The 19,043-nt window shown below is 32.7% G+C and overlaps 1 protein-coding gene across 1 annotated transcript in view; it reads left to right on the top strand.

Annotated features, from left to right (window-relative positions):
- The window catches only part of ABCB7 (ATP binding cassette subfamily B member 7), a 211,508-nt gene that overhangs the window by 31,760 nt on the left and 160,705 nt on the right, over positions 1-19,043 (top strand). Inside the window, exons 4-5 of the mRNA XM_090408836.1 lie at positions 795-927; positions 17,209-17,395. Coding sequence (XP_090264962.1) covers positions 795-927; positions 17,209-17,395 — 320 coding nt within the window. The remainder of the gene's footprint in view (positions 1-794; positions 928-17,208; positions 17,396-19,043) is intronic.

Here is a 19,043-nt window from a genome sequence, read left to right as displayed (position 1 = left end):
AGAGCTTTTCAACTAAATTTGAGTTAGTCAGATCTAGTACATGGGAAACCAGATTTTTTCCTTCGTATAACTGATATTGTTCCTCCTCCCCCATGCACACACTTATTGTCAGCCAGGCCAGTGAATAGGCAAGGAAGAACAAGATTGAAACCATAAAATACTCAAAAAAAAATAATATTGCAGATTGATTAAAATTTAAGAGAATCTAGATTCCAGTATTGCAGTAAAATTAAATGTTATCACTAAGATCATGAGCCATATTGAAAAAAAAAAAAAAAAAAAAATACTCTCAGTGGCTCTTTATCAAGGTTGAGAGTACAAGAATAACTGCAACAGCAGTAAACTTTTTTTTTTTTTTTCATTAAGTTAGGGCTTATGGTTTCTTTTGCTGTTATTACAAAATGTTTGTGTTCTTCCTTTGTTGGCCTAAACTAGTAATGCAGATAAAAGCTTTCATGTTCTTGTAACATATATTTTCATTGTTTTATTTTTATTTTCATTTAAACTAATAGGTAATTTTACTTCTTGCAACTTATCAGTGTTGAACTGCCTTTTATCTTCAAGCATGCAATGGACTACCTGAATTCCCATAGGAATAACTGCAAAAGCAGTGCATTGTTTTTGTCAAGTAGGGCTGTTAAGGTTTCTTTTGCTGTTATTACAAAGTGTTTGCGTTCTTCCTTTGTTAGCCTAAACTAGGAATACAGATAAAAGCTTGCACATTCTTGCAACATAGATTTTCATTGTTTTATTTTATTTTCATTTAAACTAATAGGTAATTTTACTTCTTGTAGCTCATCAATGTTGAAGTGCCTTTTATCTTCAAGCATGCAGTGGACTACTTGAATTCACATACTGGAGATGTGCTTGCATTTTCAGATCCTTCCAGTACAGTAATGACTGTGGCCATTTCTTTATTATTAGGATGTAAGTTAATTGCTTTATTTTTACTACTAATTTATTACATTCTTTTCTGTTTTCCTTTAATCACATTATGTCTGTTAGAGCAAAAAAGCTTTGTGCTGGCATAAAATTGCATATTCCATTTGAGATCCTACAACTTTTAATATATATATGTTATGTTGTTTATTCCACCATGAGGTTTTTTTTTTTTTTGATCCTAAATACAGTCCAATTAACTTTTGACATCTTTTTTGATTGTAGCTTAGGACTTACAGGTATTGCTGGTACAGATTCTTGCTTCCCATTAAAAAAAAAAACTGAATTTAAAAAAGTGTCTGGTAGTATTCACTTTAAATAAAAAAGTGAATATAATGTACTTTGGTGGTCACATTTTCTATTAAGTGTAAGAACTACATACTGGGAGTCATTCTTCTGTTACTATGTTACAGAAGTAATATCATAGTTTACTATAAGCTTTTGTTTTCTAAGTAAATATATTCTACAAAATACTCCTTCCTTTATAGGGAGTCATTTTAGGTGGTCATTTTAGCAATATCCAGCTTTTGGAGACTGAGTGGGCAGTTCAGTCTCTGCCAGTAATAGCATAAGACCATCACTAATTTTAATTAGCATCTGGTGAAGAGACGAAGGGCAAGTGTTGCCATTTTGTGGTCCTTAACACAATATGCTCTTCTAAAATAGCATGAATTGTATGGTTGATTTTCTTGAGTTCATGGGACAAAAACCTGCTTGCTCATGCTAGTGATCGACTAACTTGGGAACAGGTCAAAGAAAAGCTTGGCAAAGGTTTCTCTAGTTAGTGACCCGAATTGAACTTAAGTTTTTCTTCAGGGAGCAAGTACTGCACTGTAGATGAAAGCATCATTTCCACTGAAACAATAAAACTGATTATTTTAATCATCTTAAGACAGCATTCACTAAATAATAATCATGACTGAAATGTATGTAAATTTAGTGTATATTGTGCAGATTCCATAATATGAAGAGGGTTCTCCTTTAATATTTCAAAAATTTTTAACAACATATACTGTATATTAGCTTAATCATTTGATTGTGAACTTGGACAAAGCATTAATTTAAAATGACATTATAAAAATCAAGTGTATGTTAAATCCAGCATTATTTCAAAGCCGAATATAGAACCTATAAAGTTTCGTATGAAATTTGACCAGAGAGCTTACAGGAATACACTTGCTGGCATTTACGAGTTGCCCTAGCCGGATCTTATAGGTGGCATGATCGCTATGCTGATACGTCTGTATATTCGCCTTCTATTGGTCCATTTTGATAAGGTTTCATTGACCTGACAGCTGTTTCAAATGGGGTTGGTTTTCGTCAGAGACCAGGCAGAAGCCTTAAGAGAGCAAAAACCGAGCTTCTTTGAAAACTTTCTTAATGCTCTGATGAGGTGGTTAATCCTCTTTATAAACAACAAATTACGCGATGACCACAGTAATTAACTTTAACGAAACTATTTTTGATGTTTATATATGTTTACAAAGTATATCAAAGAATCTTCCAAACTTTTTGGGGAGAGAGGCAATCGTTCTGATTCAGATTAGGCTGATGTAAAAAGCTTCACAACTTTTTTTGAAAAGGCATTCATATTTAAAACTACTTCTATGGAGAAGACAAGCTTCATCCCACTAGATACTCGGTTTAGTGTCAATACCATGCTGTGCCAGACCAGACTTTAGAGATTTTATGTTTTCAATGTAATATTGATGCTAGTTAATTCTTTTTTCCACAAAATGGCCTATCTACCCAAAGTATATCAAATTACATTCTGGTAAACATCAACTAAAGTTAGCAGTGACCGTATGTCTTTTGTAGATGATAACAGATAAGAAATTTTGTTAATAGGAAAATGTGGGAATAAGGTGATACTTCAAAATTCTACCAATTGGTTCAGAGAATACCAGAAATATAAGGGAATGGAACCCTGTGGTCTGTTGAAGTGTTGAAGAATCCTTAGGTGTTGGAAATAGGAGTCAATTATCTGCTGAATTTGATGATTATTGTAACCATTTAATTCCATTAAAGTTTTGAAAATGAGAAGTTGTTGTTGTTGTAATCTTGAGGGAGAGGAGCACACATTATACTCTCTATTAATTAGATTCAATAACAACAATTTTTTGAAAGGTGCGATGAGCAGACTTTTGATGAATGTATTTGCTAAAGGTAAGTTTTATCTGCCAGTGGGTAGAATGGTAAACAACCAGCATTTTCTTTTTCCATGGTTATCTGAATGCATGGACGAAGTCTATTGATCTGTTGCAGTTAATCGTTGTTTGGGCTACTTATAGTGCCTTCAACCTGTCTATAGATCTTGTTTTTCCAGCTGAAATATCCTGATTGTGGTAAATTACAAATTCAAAAATCTTCACAACATCAGGAGGGGGAAAATCATCATATTATTATTTGTTATTATTTGACACCTCCAGGGAGTCCAAGGACTCATCGAGAGAGAGAGAGGGTACCTGCTCTACAGCTCTGTCTCCACTATTCAATCCACCAACTGACCGCAACTACACCAGTACCATCTTCCGCCGACCACCACCACTAGTATTTCCACAGACACTCACAAACATTCATGCCTACGGTGGGATTCGAACCCGCAGCCTTTCGGCTGCTGGAGAGCGGATACGCTAACCACTCGACCAGCTAGGCCGGCAACCATATAGTAAACTAATAGTGTCAGATAACAGAATGTTGGTAAATAGAGAAACAGTGTCAAAACTGAATAACATATTCATTGATTTTTTTCAAGAAAATGTGTAGAATTCTTGATAAAGGATCTGGACTGGCCAATATGAGCAGTTAATAAGGATGAAAGAAATTTAACAATTCCATATGTAGGAGAGTCAATACAGTTCACAAATGGGTTTTACTGAATAACCTTCTTTGTGAATTTTTAGGAAACCATATACAGTAATCCCTCGATTAGTGCGTCATTTTTTTTCAATACCCAAATTCAATTAGTGCACCTCTAAAATTCGATTAGTACGCCTATATCATCATCATCATGCATATCAAGGATTTAGGCATGGCCTGTTCCGGCCTTAGAAGTCATCGTTTAAGAGGAAGTCCTAGTTTTCTTTTTCCTAATGGCTTGTACTTTAAGGCTTGTTTTGGTAATCTTTCTGTTTTCATTCTTTGAACGTGTTCCATCCATTTATGTTTATATTTTTAAATTTTTCTATTACTGGTTCTTGGTTTAATTCTTTCATAATATCTTCATTTCTTTTGTGATCAAATAGGATATACTTTGCAGTTTTTCTCATAAACTTCATTTCTGCTGTTGTTAATCTTTGTTTGTCTTTTTGTTTTATTGTCCAGATTTCGCTTCCATACATTAAGACCGGTAGAGCTAATGTATTGTATACTTTTAGCCTGGTTTGTTTTTGAACTAGGTTTGGTTTAAATATAGAGTTAATTACATCTTTTATTTTTAAATATTTTGCAATTTTTAGGTTTATATCTTTTTCATTTTCATATGTGATCATACAACCTAGGTAGTTAAATGAATTCACCTGTTCTAAGATCTTGTTATCTATTACTATTTTAATTCTTGCTGGATCTTGTCCTTTAAAGGCCATAGTTTTTGATTTTTCCATTGATATTATCATACCATAATCTTTGGATATCTCATTTAGATTTAAGCTTTCTGTAAGTTATCTTCAGAATTTGTAATTATTATTTGGTCGTCGGCAAACAGGAGATTGTTTAAGTTAACTGTAGGAGAAAGTTTAATTCCTTGATGTAAATTTTTACTCCATTTTATTATTATTTCATTTAAGTAGATATTAAAAAGAGTTGCTGAGAGGGGACATCCCTGTCGGACCCCTTGGTTTATCTCTCTTGTATATGATAGCTCGTGATTTAACCTTATTTGTATTTGATTATTTTCATATATACTTGTGATAGCTTTTAGGATATTATTTGGTGTTTGTCTTTCTTTTAATATGTTAAATAATATGTTTCTTTTAACTTTATCAAATGCTTTTTCAAAGTCACTAAATGCAATATGTGTTTCTAAATTATATTCTCTTCTTTTCTCTATTATTAATTTTAGGCAAAAGGCTAGGTCTATACATGATCGTCCTTTTCTAAATCCATTCTGTACTTCTAGAATAAAGTTTTCAGAATATTTCATTAGTTTGTTATTTAAGATTCTGCTATATATTTTGTAACAGGAATTTCGTATACTGATACCTCTGTATCAGTTGTTTTTAGGGTCATCTCTATTACCTTTCTTAAAGATAGGAATCGTAATTGCTTTTTTCCATTCTATTGGGGGGGATACCAGTTGAGTAAATTTTATTTAAAAATAATAAGAGTCTTTTTTGAATCTTGTTCCTGCATATTTATATAGTTCTGAACCTAGCTTATCTTCTCCAGGTGATTTTCCATTTCTTGTTTCTTTCAGGCTGATTTCTAATTCTTCTTCAGTTATTTCCTTTTCATTTTCGTTAATTGTTTGCCAGTTGTCGTTTTTAAAATATTTGTCTGTCCACAGTTCTGTGTAGTAATTTAGAAATTCTTCTAATTTCAATTCAGTGTTTTTTTTTTTTTTTCAGTTTTTTTCTTTTATTGAATTTTTTGGTCTTTGCTAAGCTCTCATTTGCTGCTGCATTTAGTATCGTTTTTATATTAAGCCATTCTATTTCTGTTTCTTCATTTTGTTTTATTTTATCTAAATATTGGTTTATTCTTTGTTCATATAGCCATTCTACATTTGTGTCATTCAATAGTCTAGTTTTATAAACAAATGTTTCAATTTTTCTTTCTGTTCTTGTTACTTGTATCCATTTAGGTGGCAATCTTAATTTTATTTTAACAAGGAAGTGGTCACTGCTTATTTCATATCCTCTGTGAATTCTAACATCTAGTGAAAATTTTGATGTCTTTTCATTTAATATGAAGTAATCTAATATTGATTTCCATCCTCTTGCTGCCCAAGTATATTTATGTATGTCTTTATGTTTATAGAAGGAATTCATTATTTTTAGGTTATTATAAACTACAATGTCAATCAATTTTTTACCATTTCTGTTTAGAGTGTGTTCTCCATGTATTCCTATATTATTATTAATTTTCGTGTTTCCAATTCTTGCATTTAAGTCTCCTGCTAAAATTATGTAATCATTTTTATTTAGTTTATTATATATGTTTTGTAGCTGATTATAAAAATCAAAAATATTATCCTGTTCTCTTCCTTCTTCTGGGGCATATAAACCAATCATTGTTAAATAACCTCTATCTATTTTTATTCTAGCTTCTATTATTCTTTCATTCCATAATTTATAATGTTTTAACTGTTTTGAAAGGGAGTGATGAATCCAAATCATGACTCCTGCTTGTGCTCTTTGGTCTCTGTCAACTCCACTGTATATCACATTAAAATTTTCAGTTCTCATAGTTCCTTTTAATTTCTTTTTTGTTTCAGTGATTACTGCTATTTTAAAATTTCTCTCATTTAATAACTGGTCTAATTCTCTTTCTTTATATGCTATTCCTCTTACATTCCAGTTTGCTATGTGTATTATATTTTGTCGTTTATAGTACGCCTATATACATCTTAAAAATAAATGTTACAAATTTTAAAAATTTTCTATCTATACATTTTTATGACTATTTTAAAAAATCACTCACCAGAATGAAATAATTTAGTTACTGATTTAAAACATTTTACAAAGTTATTTTTAATGACAAACTACACTACTTCCATGTACACTATGTTCCAAATTTTTACTGCCAAAATTTATGTCATCTGCTATAGTACGCCCACAGATTCGAGACCCTTCGACACTTCTGCGCATGTCACAAAAAGGAGAATCCATTCTGATAATAGGGTGATCAATCCTATTAATTCTTCTGGGATGAGTTGTTTATTATTACACGTCTGAAAATTAACTTCTCTTTTATGATCATTGTAGTTTTTAAAGTGGTAACTATTTAGCTTGTATAAAGTTGGGAAATTTTATCTATAAAGCACTTGATTTTGTGTGTTGGCAACCAATTCATACATCCTTCATTTCTTTCTCCAAGAGTTAATTAAATCTCATTCTGAAGAATTGAGTGATTCCGACTTGCTAAATTTAGATGCACAGCGGGAAGATCCTGAAGAATATGAAGAAAATTTAACCACCGATAGTCAGCCAAAAGAGATTTCACAGAAACAATTTGAAAATATTTTTTGTACAATCAAAGTTTTTAAGCAGCAATGCTTGGAGGCTGACCCTGATGAAGAGTGAAGCAGCAAAATTTGCAGAAGAGGCAATAGGGCCATACCGTCTGTTGTATGAAAAAAAGAAACAAAATGCCCGCCAAACTATGTTAGCTCAATTCTTTGTTAAGAAGTAGAATAATAAAATTTATATTCTGAATATGTTTTATTGTCTTCCAGCTTCATGGTTTTCCTTTAACTAGGCCATGAGACATACCCTAATTCTTTTATAAAAAAAATTAAGGGTCAAAAAAGAAATCTGAGGAACGAATTATACATTTTCCCATAGGTTATTATATTTGATTAGTGCATTTTCGATTAATGCTCCTGTTTTAAAGAACGCATTAGGCACACTAATCGAGGGAAGGAGTCCTTCCAAAATGGGTGTATAACTTATTCAAAGTATTTTGATCCCAACTAACGACTTCATCATTGAGCTTATTTAATTGTTTAATCTGTGTGTTTTTATAGGTTATAACCAGTGGTGAGCTATGGAAATTTTAACAAAGGGAAATCGCATCGTCGAGCAGAAAAAAAAAAAAAACCTTATTTCACAAAAACTTTTATTAATACAGCTTGTGTACAAATTCCAATCAAAAAGTATGAGAGAACAATCAACCTCTAAAGGCTATCATTTTTAAACAAATATTTCATGATCTAAATATGAAATATTTGCACACATTCAACTGTGTTAATTTATCTTACATAAGAAAAACATTTTTAACTATCATAATATAAGAAGAATGAAATCTTTTATTAAACATTTGATTGGCTACTGGTTTTACCATATGATTGGCTATCAGAAGGGAGTAGGGTAAAGATAGCGCATGCACTTATTTTATTTTCAAACTTGGGCGCATTCATTATAGAGGAGTTGAAACAATATTTCCAAATAATCTATACACTGCCGAAAAGTCTAATTTTTGTTAGGTTATCGTATGAGTTTGTCGCTTAATATGTTTAAAAAAAAATATTTTGTTTTTTTGAAAAAATAAAAAAAAGTAAACAAGAAGAACAAGAGGCTCGCAAATTTGAGAAAAATTTAACAAAGGGCTCCCACGAGACCCTTATAACTCACCACTGGTTATAACCAGTGGTGAGCTATGGAAATTTTAACAAAGGGCTCGCATTGCGGAGCAAAAAAAAAAAAAAAGAAGCCTAACCCCTTATAATACAGTAAAACCCCGAAGTTACGTGGTAGATGGGACAAACAAAAAGCATGTAAGTTGAATTCACGTAACTTGGGATATAATTTTGCATGTAATTTATATATACAAACATACAAAATATTAGTTAATTGAGACCAAAGGTTTACAAAAACTCCTATATTTTTTAAGAAATGTAATCATAATTGTAGTTTTTCGTACATAAAAAAAAGAAAGTTATTTTGATGTCAATGGTTTTATAAAATCTACTAGATTCATCTGATGGCATAATGTCTTTTTCTTGTCACGCAAAATTTCTTCATAAGCCAGTGATTTTTTTATTCCTTGCCTTGTGGCTACAATTCGTTCCTCATTAGAATCTATGTTCTCCAAAATCTGTAAACCTTTCTTAATTAAGCTGAGATCTTCTGTTAGTTTTGTAATTGTCATGTGCTTTTCTGTGGCCAAAGAAGAATTTTCTTCTTTGGCCGCTTCTCCAGCTTCTACTTTTAGCTTCTCAAAAATCACCTTGGCTTTGCTACATATTGTCCTTTGATCAACTGAACAATTTTTTACTCTCACTTGATTATCACACCATAATTTAAGCATCATTTCCATCTCACCAATAATTACATGATGTTTACGAATTATGCCTGAATTCAATGATTGGGCATTTTTCCCAGCAGCGAGAATTCTTTATCTTTTATCATTGTTTTTACTGTGGATTCCTGTAGATCGAACTTCTTTGCTAGCTGACAAATTTCATTCTGCCTTCAAAATCCTTAATAATGTTGAGTTTTGTTTCCAAAGTCAATGTTTTTCTTTTCTTGCTAGCTGTAGAAGTTCTTGTAGAAAGGCTTAGACGTTGGTTATACATGCTTATTAAATTACTTAAGGAAACAACGTACAAAGGATATAAATTAAATTAGACTTTAATCTATAATTCCAATATTTCGGCACCATCATGTTGCCATTTTCACAGGAACTTAAAATAAAGACACGTGCACACAGGCACTACACACAGTAAATGAGGATGAAGCAGGAAGCTGTTGTTTCTCCTAAAAGTCCTGATGATGCCCCTTAGCAGGCTATGTAGGCATTCTTGGCCATTGGGCTGAAGGTCTTCTGATGTAAGTCTCCCAAATATGGGGCAGTCTAATGCAACAGGCCTCAACAAATTTGGTTGAGTGCACGTGTCTTTATTTTAAGTTCCTGTGAAAATGGCAACGTGACGCCGAAATATTGGAATTATAGTTTAAATCTAATTTAATTTATCGTAATTTCCTTAGCTGTAGAAGAATCAGACTTGCTTCTTTTGAATGACATTATTTTTTATGTGATAAAATTTTTATCAAGAACATAACATTAAACAATCGCAAGGTTTGTAGACTATAAAAATCATGTATGAATGGAGACCATGCGAAACACATCAGTGCTTGTTCACAGCATGTGTGACACTAGCGAATGTGGCTGGCGCCAGAAAGATATGACTAGTGGTGAGGCGTAAAGTGGAACCGGAATACGTACATATAAGAAACTGCGTAACTCCGGATTCACGTAAGTCGGGGTATTACTGTACTTATATTGCGACTTTGTAGAGCTTCTGACAGATATGATAATTCCTAGGATATCAATCATTAATGCTAGATCTTTTAAAAAATTCCAAATTGAGAAGTTGGTTTAAAAAGCCTTTATATTTATCGTTTGATGCGAAATGCTTGCATAAAGCTGGGTAATTTCTCCACAAAGCAAGAGCTGTTCATGAACTGCAAGCTGCCCATCGTGGTCCAAACACACGGCCAATCTTTAAAATTTCAATACGAAGGTCTTTTGCAATTGTATTTAATTCTCGCTGATTTTTTGGTGATTGATGATAAAAAGCATATAATTTATCCATAAATATTTCAAGATGATTTATTTCTTTAATGTTTTTTATCGAATCGTCTAATGCTAAGTGTAAACAATGAGCACAATGCCAAATCACAACGTTTTGAAATTTTTGTAGAAGTTTGATTGCAACACCTGATTTGTTTCCTAACATTACACTAACTCCATCAGAACAAAAGGCAATGAAATGATTTTTTTATATAGTTATCAGAAAATCCATTTGAATTTAAAGTAGCAATTATAGTAACATGTATACATTCCACGGGGGTATTTTCTAGTTCTACAAGATTATTAAACAAGAAGAACAAGGGGCTCGCAAATTTCAGAAAAATTTAACAAAGGGCTCGCGTCAGCCCCTTATACTGGTTATAACTAATTTCTTGATAGGTGGAGATATCCTGTAAAAAGCAGTCTATCTTCCTCTCATAGTTACCCTTGATTCATTAGTACTACTGATTTTCAAATGGTTCTTAATGAAAGCAGCACATGAATTACATTAGAATTTAAATTTTAATTAATTTTTTAAATTTAATTATTTTAAATTTTAATTAAATTTAATTTTAATAGAGCACATAATGTGTGCTCCTCTCCCTCAAGCTCAAACAAAAACTTATCACTATCAAAACTTTAATGGAATTAAATGGTTACAACCCTCATCAAATCCAACAGATAATTGACTCCTATGTTCCAACACCTAAGGATTATTCAGTAGACTGTAGGGTTCCCAATCCTTATATTTTTGGTATCTCCAAACTTATTAGTAAAATTCTGAAGAAGTATCAACTTATTCCCTTGTGGATGTAATTTGATATACTTTGGACAGACAGTGCTGTACTGTGGAAAAAAGAATTAATCAACATAAGTATTACATTGAATACATTAAACCTCAAAAGTCTGGTCTGGCACAGCATGATATTGATGCTAAACACAGTATCCAGTGGGATGAAGCTCATCTTCTCCATAGAAGCAGTTTTAAACATGAACACCTTTTCAAAGAAAGTTGTGAAGCCTTTTTACATTGACTTAATCTGAATTGGAACTATTGCCTCTTTCCTCCAAAAGTTTGGGAGCTTCTCATATGATGTAAACCTCAAAAATAGTTTTAATATTATTTATTATTATTAATATTAACTTCTAGCTTGTGACAATTGTTTTTAATTGGTATACCGATTGTTGTATGTACCTTGTATTCCTGTTCTTTGATTTGCTTGTTTCTGCACACTGATGATGTTCTGCTATTTTCAGTACAAAATATCTGTACTTTCATTAAAGTTAAGTACTATGGTTATCATGTAATTTGTTGTTTATAGTTATACATACTCGGACCAATAGGTCACAGGTTTAAGATGAATATCATCACCCAGTGTGAGATCACCGATTGGAGATCTCCAGTTGGGTCTCACAAACTTTGAACCTACTTGGGAGAGAAGTACAGGTATCCCTTGATTAACTTGATTAATTAATCCCTTGATGTTACCACGTATATCAAAATTGCATTAATCAAATATAATAATCAATGGTAAAAATTACAATTCGTCCATGATCGATTACTTTATTAATAATTCATTTATATATGGTACTCTTTTAGATAAGATAAAAAATGAATGCAAAGTAAATGTTTAATAAATGCTTGTACTTACGTTAGTTACTGCAATTTTTTATCAAAAAAAAGTTATCAAGAGTCGTTTGAACAGTTTTAGTTTTTTTCCTATCAGCATAAATTCTACAGTAACAAGCAAAATGACTCTCTAGAACGTTGGCAAATAAGCATTCTTTGGTTAACATCTGTATCCATTACTGGCTGCTTAAGCAGTTCTAAACTGTGAAATATTCCATCCAGTTCTTTGATTGTTATCTCCTTTGGAACCTCATCTTCATATGCATGTGTTGTTCGATTTCAAGAAGATTGTTGTAACTGAAATCTTTTGAATTTGAATCCAGTTATTCTTTAACATCTTCTGTATCAACACCATCAAAACCAAGATCTTCGCCAATCGCAACTATTTTTTCGACCGCATTGTTCACAGGATTTTGAAAACTGCCTAAGTCATTAGCGCATTCTGCAAAAGGTTTTTCTGAACAGCTCTCATACAGCTAGAAGATGCTTGCTCCCACGAATCATGAATGTTTTCAATTGCGTTTTTAATGTTAAAATTTTTCCAAAATTCTTGGCACTTAATTGCATTTTCTCCCGTTATTGTTTCTACTGTCTTTGAGAATGTCTTTTTAAGAAAATAGGCTTTGAAAGTTGCAATGATGCCTACGTCCATGGGTTGTAGCAATGATGCCATATTTGATGGAATTTTGGTAAATTTAAAGGCACGTTAATTAAAACTCTTGCCACGTATATCAAGGGATTGTCGCAGTTAATTTCGCCATGTTAAGCAAGGGATACCTGTATCAAAAAGCTTATTTAACTGCTTAATCTGTGTGTTTGTAGTGTTACAACTAATATCTCGATAGGTGGAGATATCCTGTAAAAGGCAGTATCTTCCTTTCATAGTCGGCCTTATCCATTACTGTTATTTCATACTGAAAATAACAGTACATTATAAGTGTGGGAAACAAGCACACATTATGTGTTGTATTAATTTTTTAAAATTAAAATTTAATTTAAGTAAAATTAAGATTGTACTGTAATGCATGTACTGCTTTCATTTCTGTTTGCCCAAAAGTTTATTGGAGGCCTGAAGTGGCTTGAAAAAATTCCATTGGTCTCTAGAACACGGTTTCTGGACTATGTAAGAATAAATTTAAAAAAAATATGAAATTGATAAAAATGGCAATAAAAATCTTTAGCCAACCCACAATACAAAATGTACTATAGGTTTATAATCACTCTTTCTAGGATGGGAACCACACACACACACAAAAAAAGTTGCATGTGTGTTATTTTGGCCAACTTGTCTTGCAGGATGAAAAACCTGAGTTTCCGAGAAGGGAAAAACCTTCTTCTTCCTCTATGAGACTATCTAATTCACCTTCCATTGAAAAGCCCTGGTAAAGTTTTTTGTGTCCTACATGGGATTTGAAAATTCAGGTCTTTCCCAGCAGAGAGCATCATCAAAACTGATTGAGCTACAGGGGCTCAGTAAAATAAAACTATGCATGGACCTTTATCCATGTTTGCATTAAATTGCATTTTATATATGTTTGAGGTACTAAGTGAGATATAAAGCCTTTCAGTAAGTGTCTAGTTACCTCACCCACTATAATTCTTCAGAAGCTCCTTCCAGTGATGATACTACAAGGTAGGAACATCACTGGAAGGAGATGATAGGTTGGTAGGTTCAAAGGTAGTCCAGAGTTGTTGTCAAAGTCAGTGACAACAATATTCAGGACGAACTATTATGTATTACAAAACTCCAAAGAAAAACCCCACCACAATCATTACTACTTTATGAAATATCATATACTTTTTTTTTTATTTCACCAAAGAAAATTCTATATCCTCTAAATATGAAAATCACAAATTCTTTATCAAATAAAGTCATTGGCATATTAACAGTTTTTAAAATGCAGATTTTGCATAAAGCTTTATGATTTCTTATTTTCACCATTTTACTCCAGGTGATTTGATTTACAAAAAATAACACAGGATTAAAGGATTAGTATCTTTCTCCTTGGAAATAAATCCAAAAAACTTAAAGTAATAGTTATATTTGGAGAAAAAGAGTAGAGGAATAATCTTTGACAATTCTTATACTTATCAGTTATTTTGAAATAGGCTGTTAGGATATTGTACTGTACTTAGTGCACCAATGAAACTTCTACTTTTGTTTTGCTGTGAGTATAGAGAAGATGAATTAGTGTTAGTATAGTAGAGTATCATTCACTAGGAACATTTTTAGATTAAAAAAAAAGAGAGAGAGAGAGAAATATAAATAAAAAAAAAAATGAAATAAATACACGACAACCACATGTAACGGTTTGTCATGTACTCACCTGTTAAACAGGGAGCACAGAGTGATTGTTGCATCCAACCTCATGGACAAATGTGACATGATACAATCTATCTGCTGCCCAGTGTGAATGTGTTAATGAGACTGAGTAGCATAACTACTCAGTTTCTGAATTATATTATGGAGTAGTGGATAAGGCATGTTATTTAGGAAATCCAAAAGTAAATCACATGTGTTCATTATGATAAAGACATAATGTGCTGTCCATTAAGATCCTAAATGGGACATTTGTTGTGATAATATGAAACTTTGTTCTATATCCTGTTAAAACAGTTTTTTGCATAATAATGTGACTGTATAGTTAATTATCTATTTTATATAATGCTACCTCTGCAAGCATAGATAGAATACTACAAAGAAGACCTCTATACCAATATGCCAGCACATCTTGTTATATTAATAGTACATTATATATTGATTGGTTCACAGATAGTAAGAAACACATATTTTGCCAGTCCTGATACACATTCTGATATTATACAAAATTGAGTGACATGGTAGAAGATAGTGATGACAACAGGTTGCTATGGTTGTGTGTAGCATGAGCATATCAGGATCACTTTTATTACATTTAACACAATGAAATAATACCATATTATTTGCATGTGTAGCATTCTCATAATAATTTTTTCCCTCTTATTCCAGTACTTCTTTCATTACTTATTTCATTTACTCATCACCACTCAGCCAGAGAGACGATATTAAAACATACATACAGTCTCTCTGGCTGAGTGGTTTTACTGCATGTGCATTATTTGTCTGGTAATATCAGAACTTGTCCAAATCCTGTCTTGTATAGGGGATACTTTATTAGGAATTTCTCAATATTTTTCTCTTTTCCTGGAAAGAAAAAATGCTGCAGTCTCAGCAACAAACTTCCATGCTTTATCATAGTCAAATAAATCAAATTTGACAAAGCTGTTTATAATTAGGTTATTAATCTATTAGGAATGGAAACAGGGAATTAAACATAGGTTTCATAATTCCAGTATTTTGTCTCTGTCACAGAGACTCTACTGAGATACAATATAAAAATTGCATCCCAGAAGTCAAATTGGCATACTTAAACTAGAACCCTCAATGGGTTCTGATAGCTAGCCTTGGCTGGGCAGTTTTGTTTAGATTTAGTTGATTTTTTAAATATGCCACTAATTCTAAAATAAAAAAAAAAGAAAAGAAGTCAAGTTGTATTTACTGCAGTGAAGTATAGTGGTTTTTTCATTTGATTATGTGAAAGATGGATATATCCAAGGCATGATCAGCTAGACCTGACTGACCAGAGTTGTGGTGGCAGATATTGGTAGATCTCCCACTTTGAAATTCTATTTTTTCTGAAGCCCTGGATATAGGGAATAGTATTACTATAATCTGTATATTGAGAGAGAGAGAGATATTAACAACTATTTTAATTTTTTGGCATTGTAGTCATTAGGCTGGAAGATTGATTGGAACATAGGTTGGAGACTGTTACCAGGGTTTTATGATGCTATATTTGTTGGGAGTGTGAGTAGGCAGGAAGGATAATGGGAAAGTTTGTATGTCTGTATGTATCTACCATTGTGGGTAAGTTTTCTGTCAACTAAGAAAGAAAAGTACAAGTAAGAAGATGTGTGATTAGAGTGTCTAGAAAAGGCAGACTGTTAATTTTTTTTTTCTGTGGTGAACTGGATTCTGGGCTTTTGGCTGTTGAGCTGGAGTAGGAGAAAGTCTAATGTGTCTGAGTCATGTAGCCAAATGGAGAACACATCATCAATGTGTATTAGCTAGATTCCATTAAATCTAATTATGAGCTTAAACTGTCATCTAAGTTTTAGTTAACAAAAAGCCAATTTACTTGGCTGTAGCAAGCCATTGGATCTAATATGTGAATGATATATTTTGTATTTATTTTCCATTTGTGTTGATTAAGCATAATCTGGCAATCTGTTTATTTTGTCTTCTCCTTACTGGAGTTTTTAAGTGTAATAGTTATCTGTAGATAAGTATTTTTGGCTGGTTGTTTCAATTTGCTGGAAGAAACATCTGCATTTCCAGAATGAACAAATTTATTCAGAGTACTGGGCATTCCTTATGATAAAATGATGACTACTATTGTGTTTGAGAAATAACTTTACATTTTGACATTCATATCAAGATCATCTTCTGGAATATATACATGAACACAAGCCCACCATATCTCACTGTGGCAAATTGCTAAGTAGTTGGAAAAATCAAAATGACTGATTTTGCAAGCCATTGAATCTCTCACCTATGGCTAAAACATTGTTAATAAATCCAATGATATCATCTCTAGGTAGATAACTACAGTCCTGTTTTATTCACTGGCTGGACAGCTTTATGAATATTAGTATAATGAATTGCTGGTATTGCCTATAGTCCTGCATTTATTTGGGCTGAGAAGTTCTGCAGTTCCATCATAAATGCTTATTAGTAACTTGTTAATTAAAATAAAATTAAAAGCCTCTAGCCTGTGATGGGACTCGAGGATTCTCAACTGAAGTAAGAGCAGAACTATTCTAACAGTTTATTGTATCTATATTCCTAGTGGGCTCCAGGCACTAACCATAAATCCAACTATTTGTAATTAGTTTTTATAATAATTAATTATCAATGTTTCTTTACTGTAAGTAGTCAGACTAGTCAGTGGTTAATGAAACTACTCTATTTGTAGTTTGCTTATTTGTATATATACATATAAGCAATGCCAGAAGATTACTTTGATCATCTTCTGAATAATCCATATCAAAACATTAAGTAACCAAGTTCATTTTCTAAATAAAGTAAAAACAAAAACTGTTTTCCTAATTTTTTCATATTGAAAACTTTTGAAAAAGACTCGAAAAACAAAATTGTCTCATTCCAGATAGAATTTAAGCCTCAATCTCTTTCATGATTAAATAAGTACTAATCAACAACCCTTGTACTGACTTTCATTCTCTGTCATGTAGATTATCTGTTTCTGTCTTAATTTTCTATAGATAGTCAGTATAAAAATGAGTTTTAATTCTGTAAAATACTTTTAACTGATTTTAGTCATTTAATGTTTGTTTATCTTTTGCAGATGGAGCAGCTAGAGCTGGAGCATCATTTTTTAATGAACTCAGAAATGCAGTATTTGCAAAAGTGGCACACAATTCTATCAGAAGAGTAGCAAAAAATGTTTTTCTACACCTTCATAAACTTGATCTCAGTTTCCATTTATCAAGGCAAACAGGTGCTTTATCCAAGGCAATAGATAGAGGAACAAGGTGTGTGGTATGTGTGAAAATATATGTTCAAAAGAATCATGCATAGTCATTCTTTTTTACTTGCAGCATAACAAAAGAACTCTTTGGAATTTCTTTTGGCTTGCTTGGATAGATTCTTCTCATAATCTGATTTTGCCTTTCTTGCTATGTTAGTTACCTTTCTTGCCTGAGGCCTTGTACTGTTCATCAGTTTGCTGGTCACCTTTTTCTTTATATAACCTCCATATCATTTTCTTCTTCTGCAGCTCATGCTTAATGATATTACTTATCCATCTAACTCCTATCTGATTAATCCTTCTTACCTTAGGTATACAATTTAATATTGCTTCCTGTAGATGACCCTTAACTATATCCCATGCACTACTAACATCCTTACCCTGCAGTGTTTTTTGCCATGCCACAGATTTAAGCTTTTTCCTAAGCTTGTCATAATCTCCTTCCTTGTAGTTCCACATATACGCCTTGTTGACAGAACATTCTTCATGATTTACACTCATGCAAGTCAAGACCAATCAGAGGCAATGCTGGTTATGGATAGCTCTTCCGATTCTTTGACTAGGTCCAATACTCTCCCACCCCTAGTCCCCCTCCATCACATGCTGCCTTAAGTAATTATCTCTTAGTAGGTGTATAAATTCTATTTCCTTCCTGCCATGTGATCTTTCTTCCTTCCAGTCTATATCTCCATAGTTGAAGTTCCCCATAATAATCACTCAACCTGAACTCATTGTACTAATTTGGTGATGCATCTTCTAGATCATCTGTGGAACTCCCTGGCATATAGCAACAACCAACTGTGTATTTTGTCTTACTGGCCTTAATTTGACACCAGATTGCCTCAGATGAACAGCCACCCTCACCTCTCACCTATCTCCTATTCTTTTTGGCTACAATTCATCTGCTATCATCAGCAATACCCATCTTCCAATCCTATCTTCTGTATCTTCTCTGAAAATACTAAATCCTTTACATTCTATCCCTGTAAGTACATCATCTGCTGTTGGTCAAGTCTCACTAATAACTATAACTTTTAGTGAGGTTGCACTAACCAATGCTACAAACTCCTCCCTTTTTTCCTGATATGTGTGGCATTAGTATATAGAAACTGCAGCATTCCTTTAGGCCCCCACTCACCTTTTCTTTCTGAATTGACTACTCTATTCAGTATTTTTGCTTGAGAGACTAGATTCCTCACTTGGTCATTTTCACACTCACTCCCTTCATAGGTTCCTTCACACAAACTCACTTGCTTCCAACCTAATTGCTTAAGTTTCCCAGAATTTGTGCTTTAGCATGCTCAGTGAACAAAGCTCTCTCCATACACCCAACACCAAATCCATTCAGATTGTCCATCAGCAATGTACAAATCCTTTTTCCTTCAAACAGACCACAGATCCATAAATTCTACATCATCCCTTCTGCACAATCTACATATAAACCCATTGCTATCAGTGCCCACCTCCTTAGTTTGCCTCTATCATAGCATGGTAGGAGAGACTTGCAATCTTCACCATCGTGCTCTTCAGATTTGCCACCTCTAACAACTCTTTTACATCCTCTCCCATAGGATACTTCTCACCTTTCAAATCATTACTTCCAACCAAGACAATAATTTCCTTCGACTTACCTTTTTGCATCTGAATATCGT

This window comes from Typopeltis vanoorti, chromosome 19, assembly GCF_054136105.1.
Source record: "Typopeltis vanoorti isolate ZY-2024b chromosome 19, IOZ_Tvanoo_1.0, whole genome shotgun sequence".
NCBI lineage: Eukaryota > Metazoa > Arthropoda > Arachnida > Uropygi > Thelyphonidae > Typopeltis > Typopeltis vanoorti.
The sequence above is the reverse complement of the archived record's forward strand: the minus strand, read 5'-3'. Positions and strand labels throughout refer to the sequence as shown.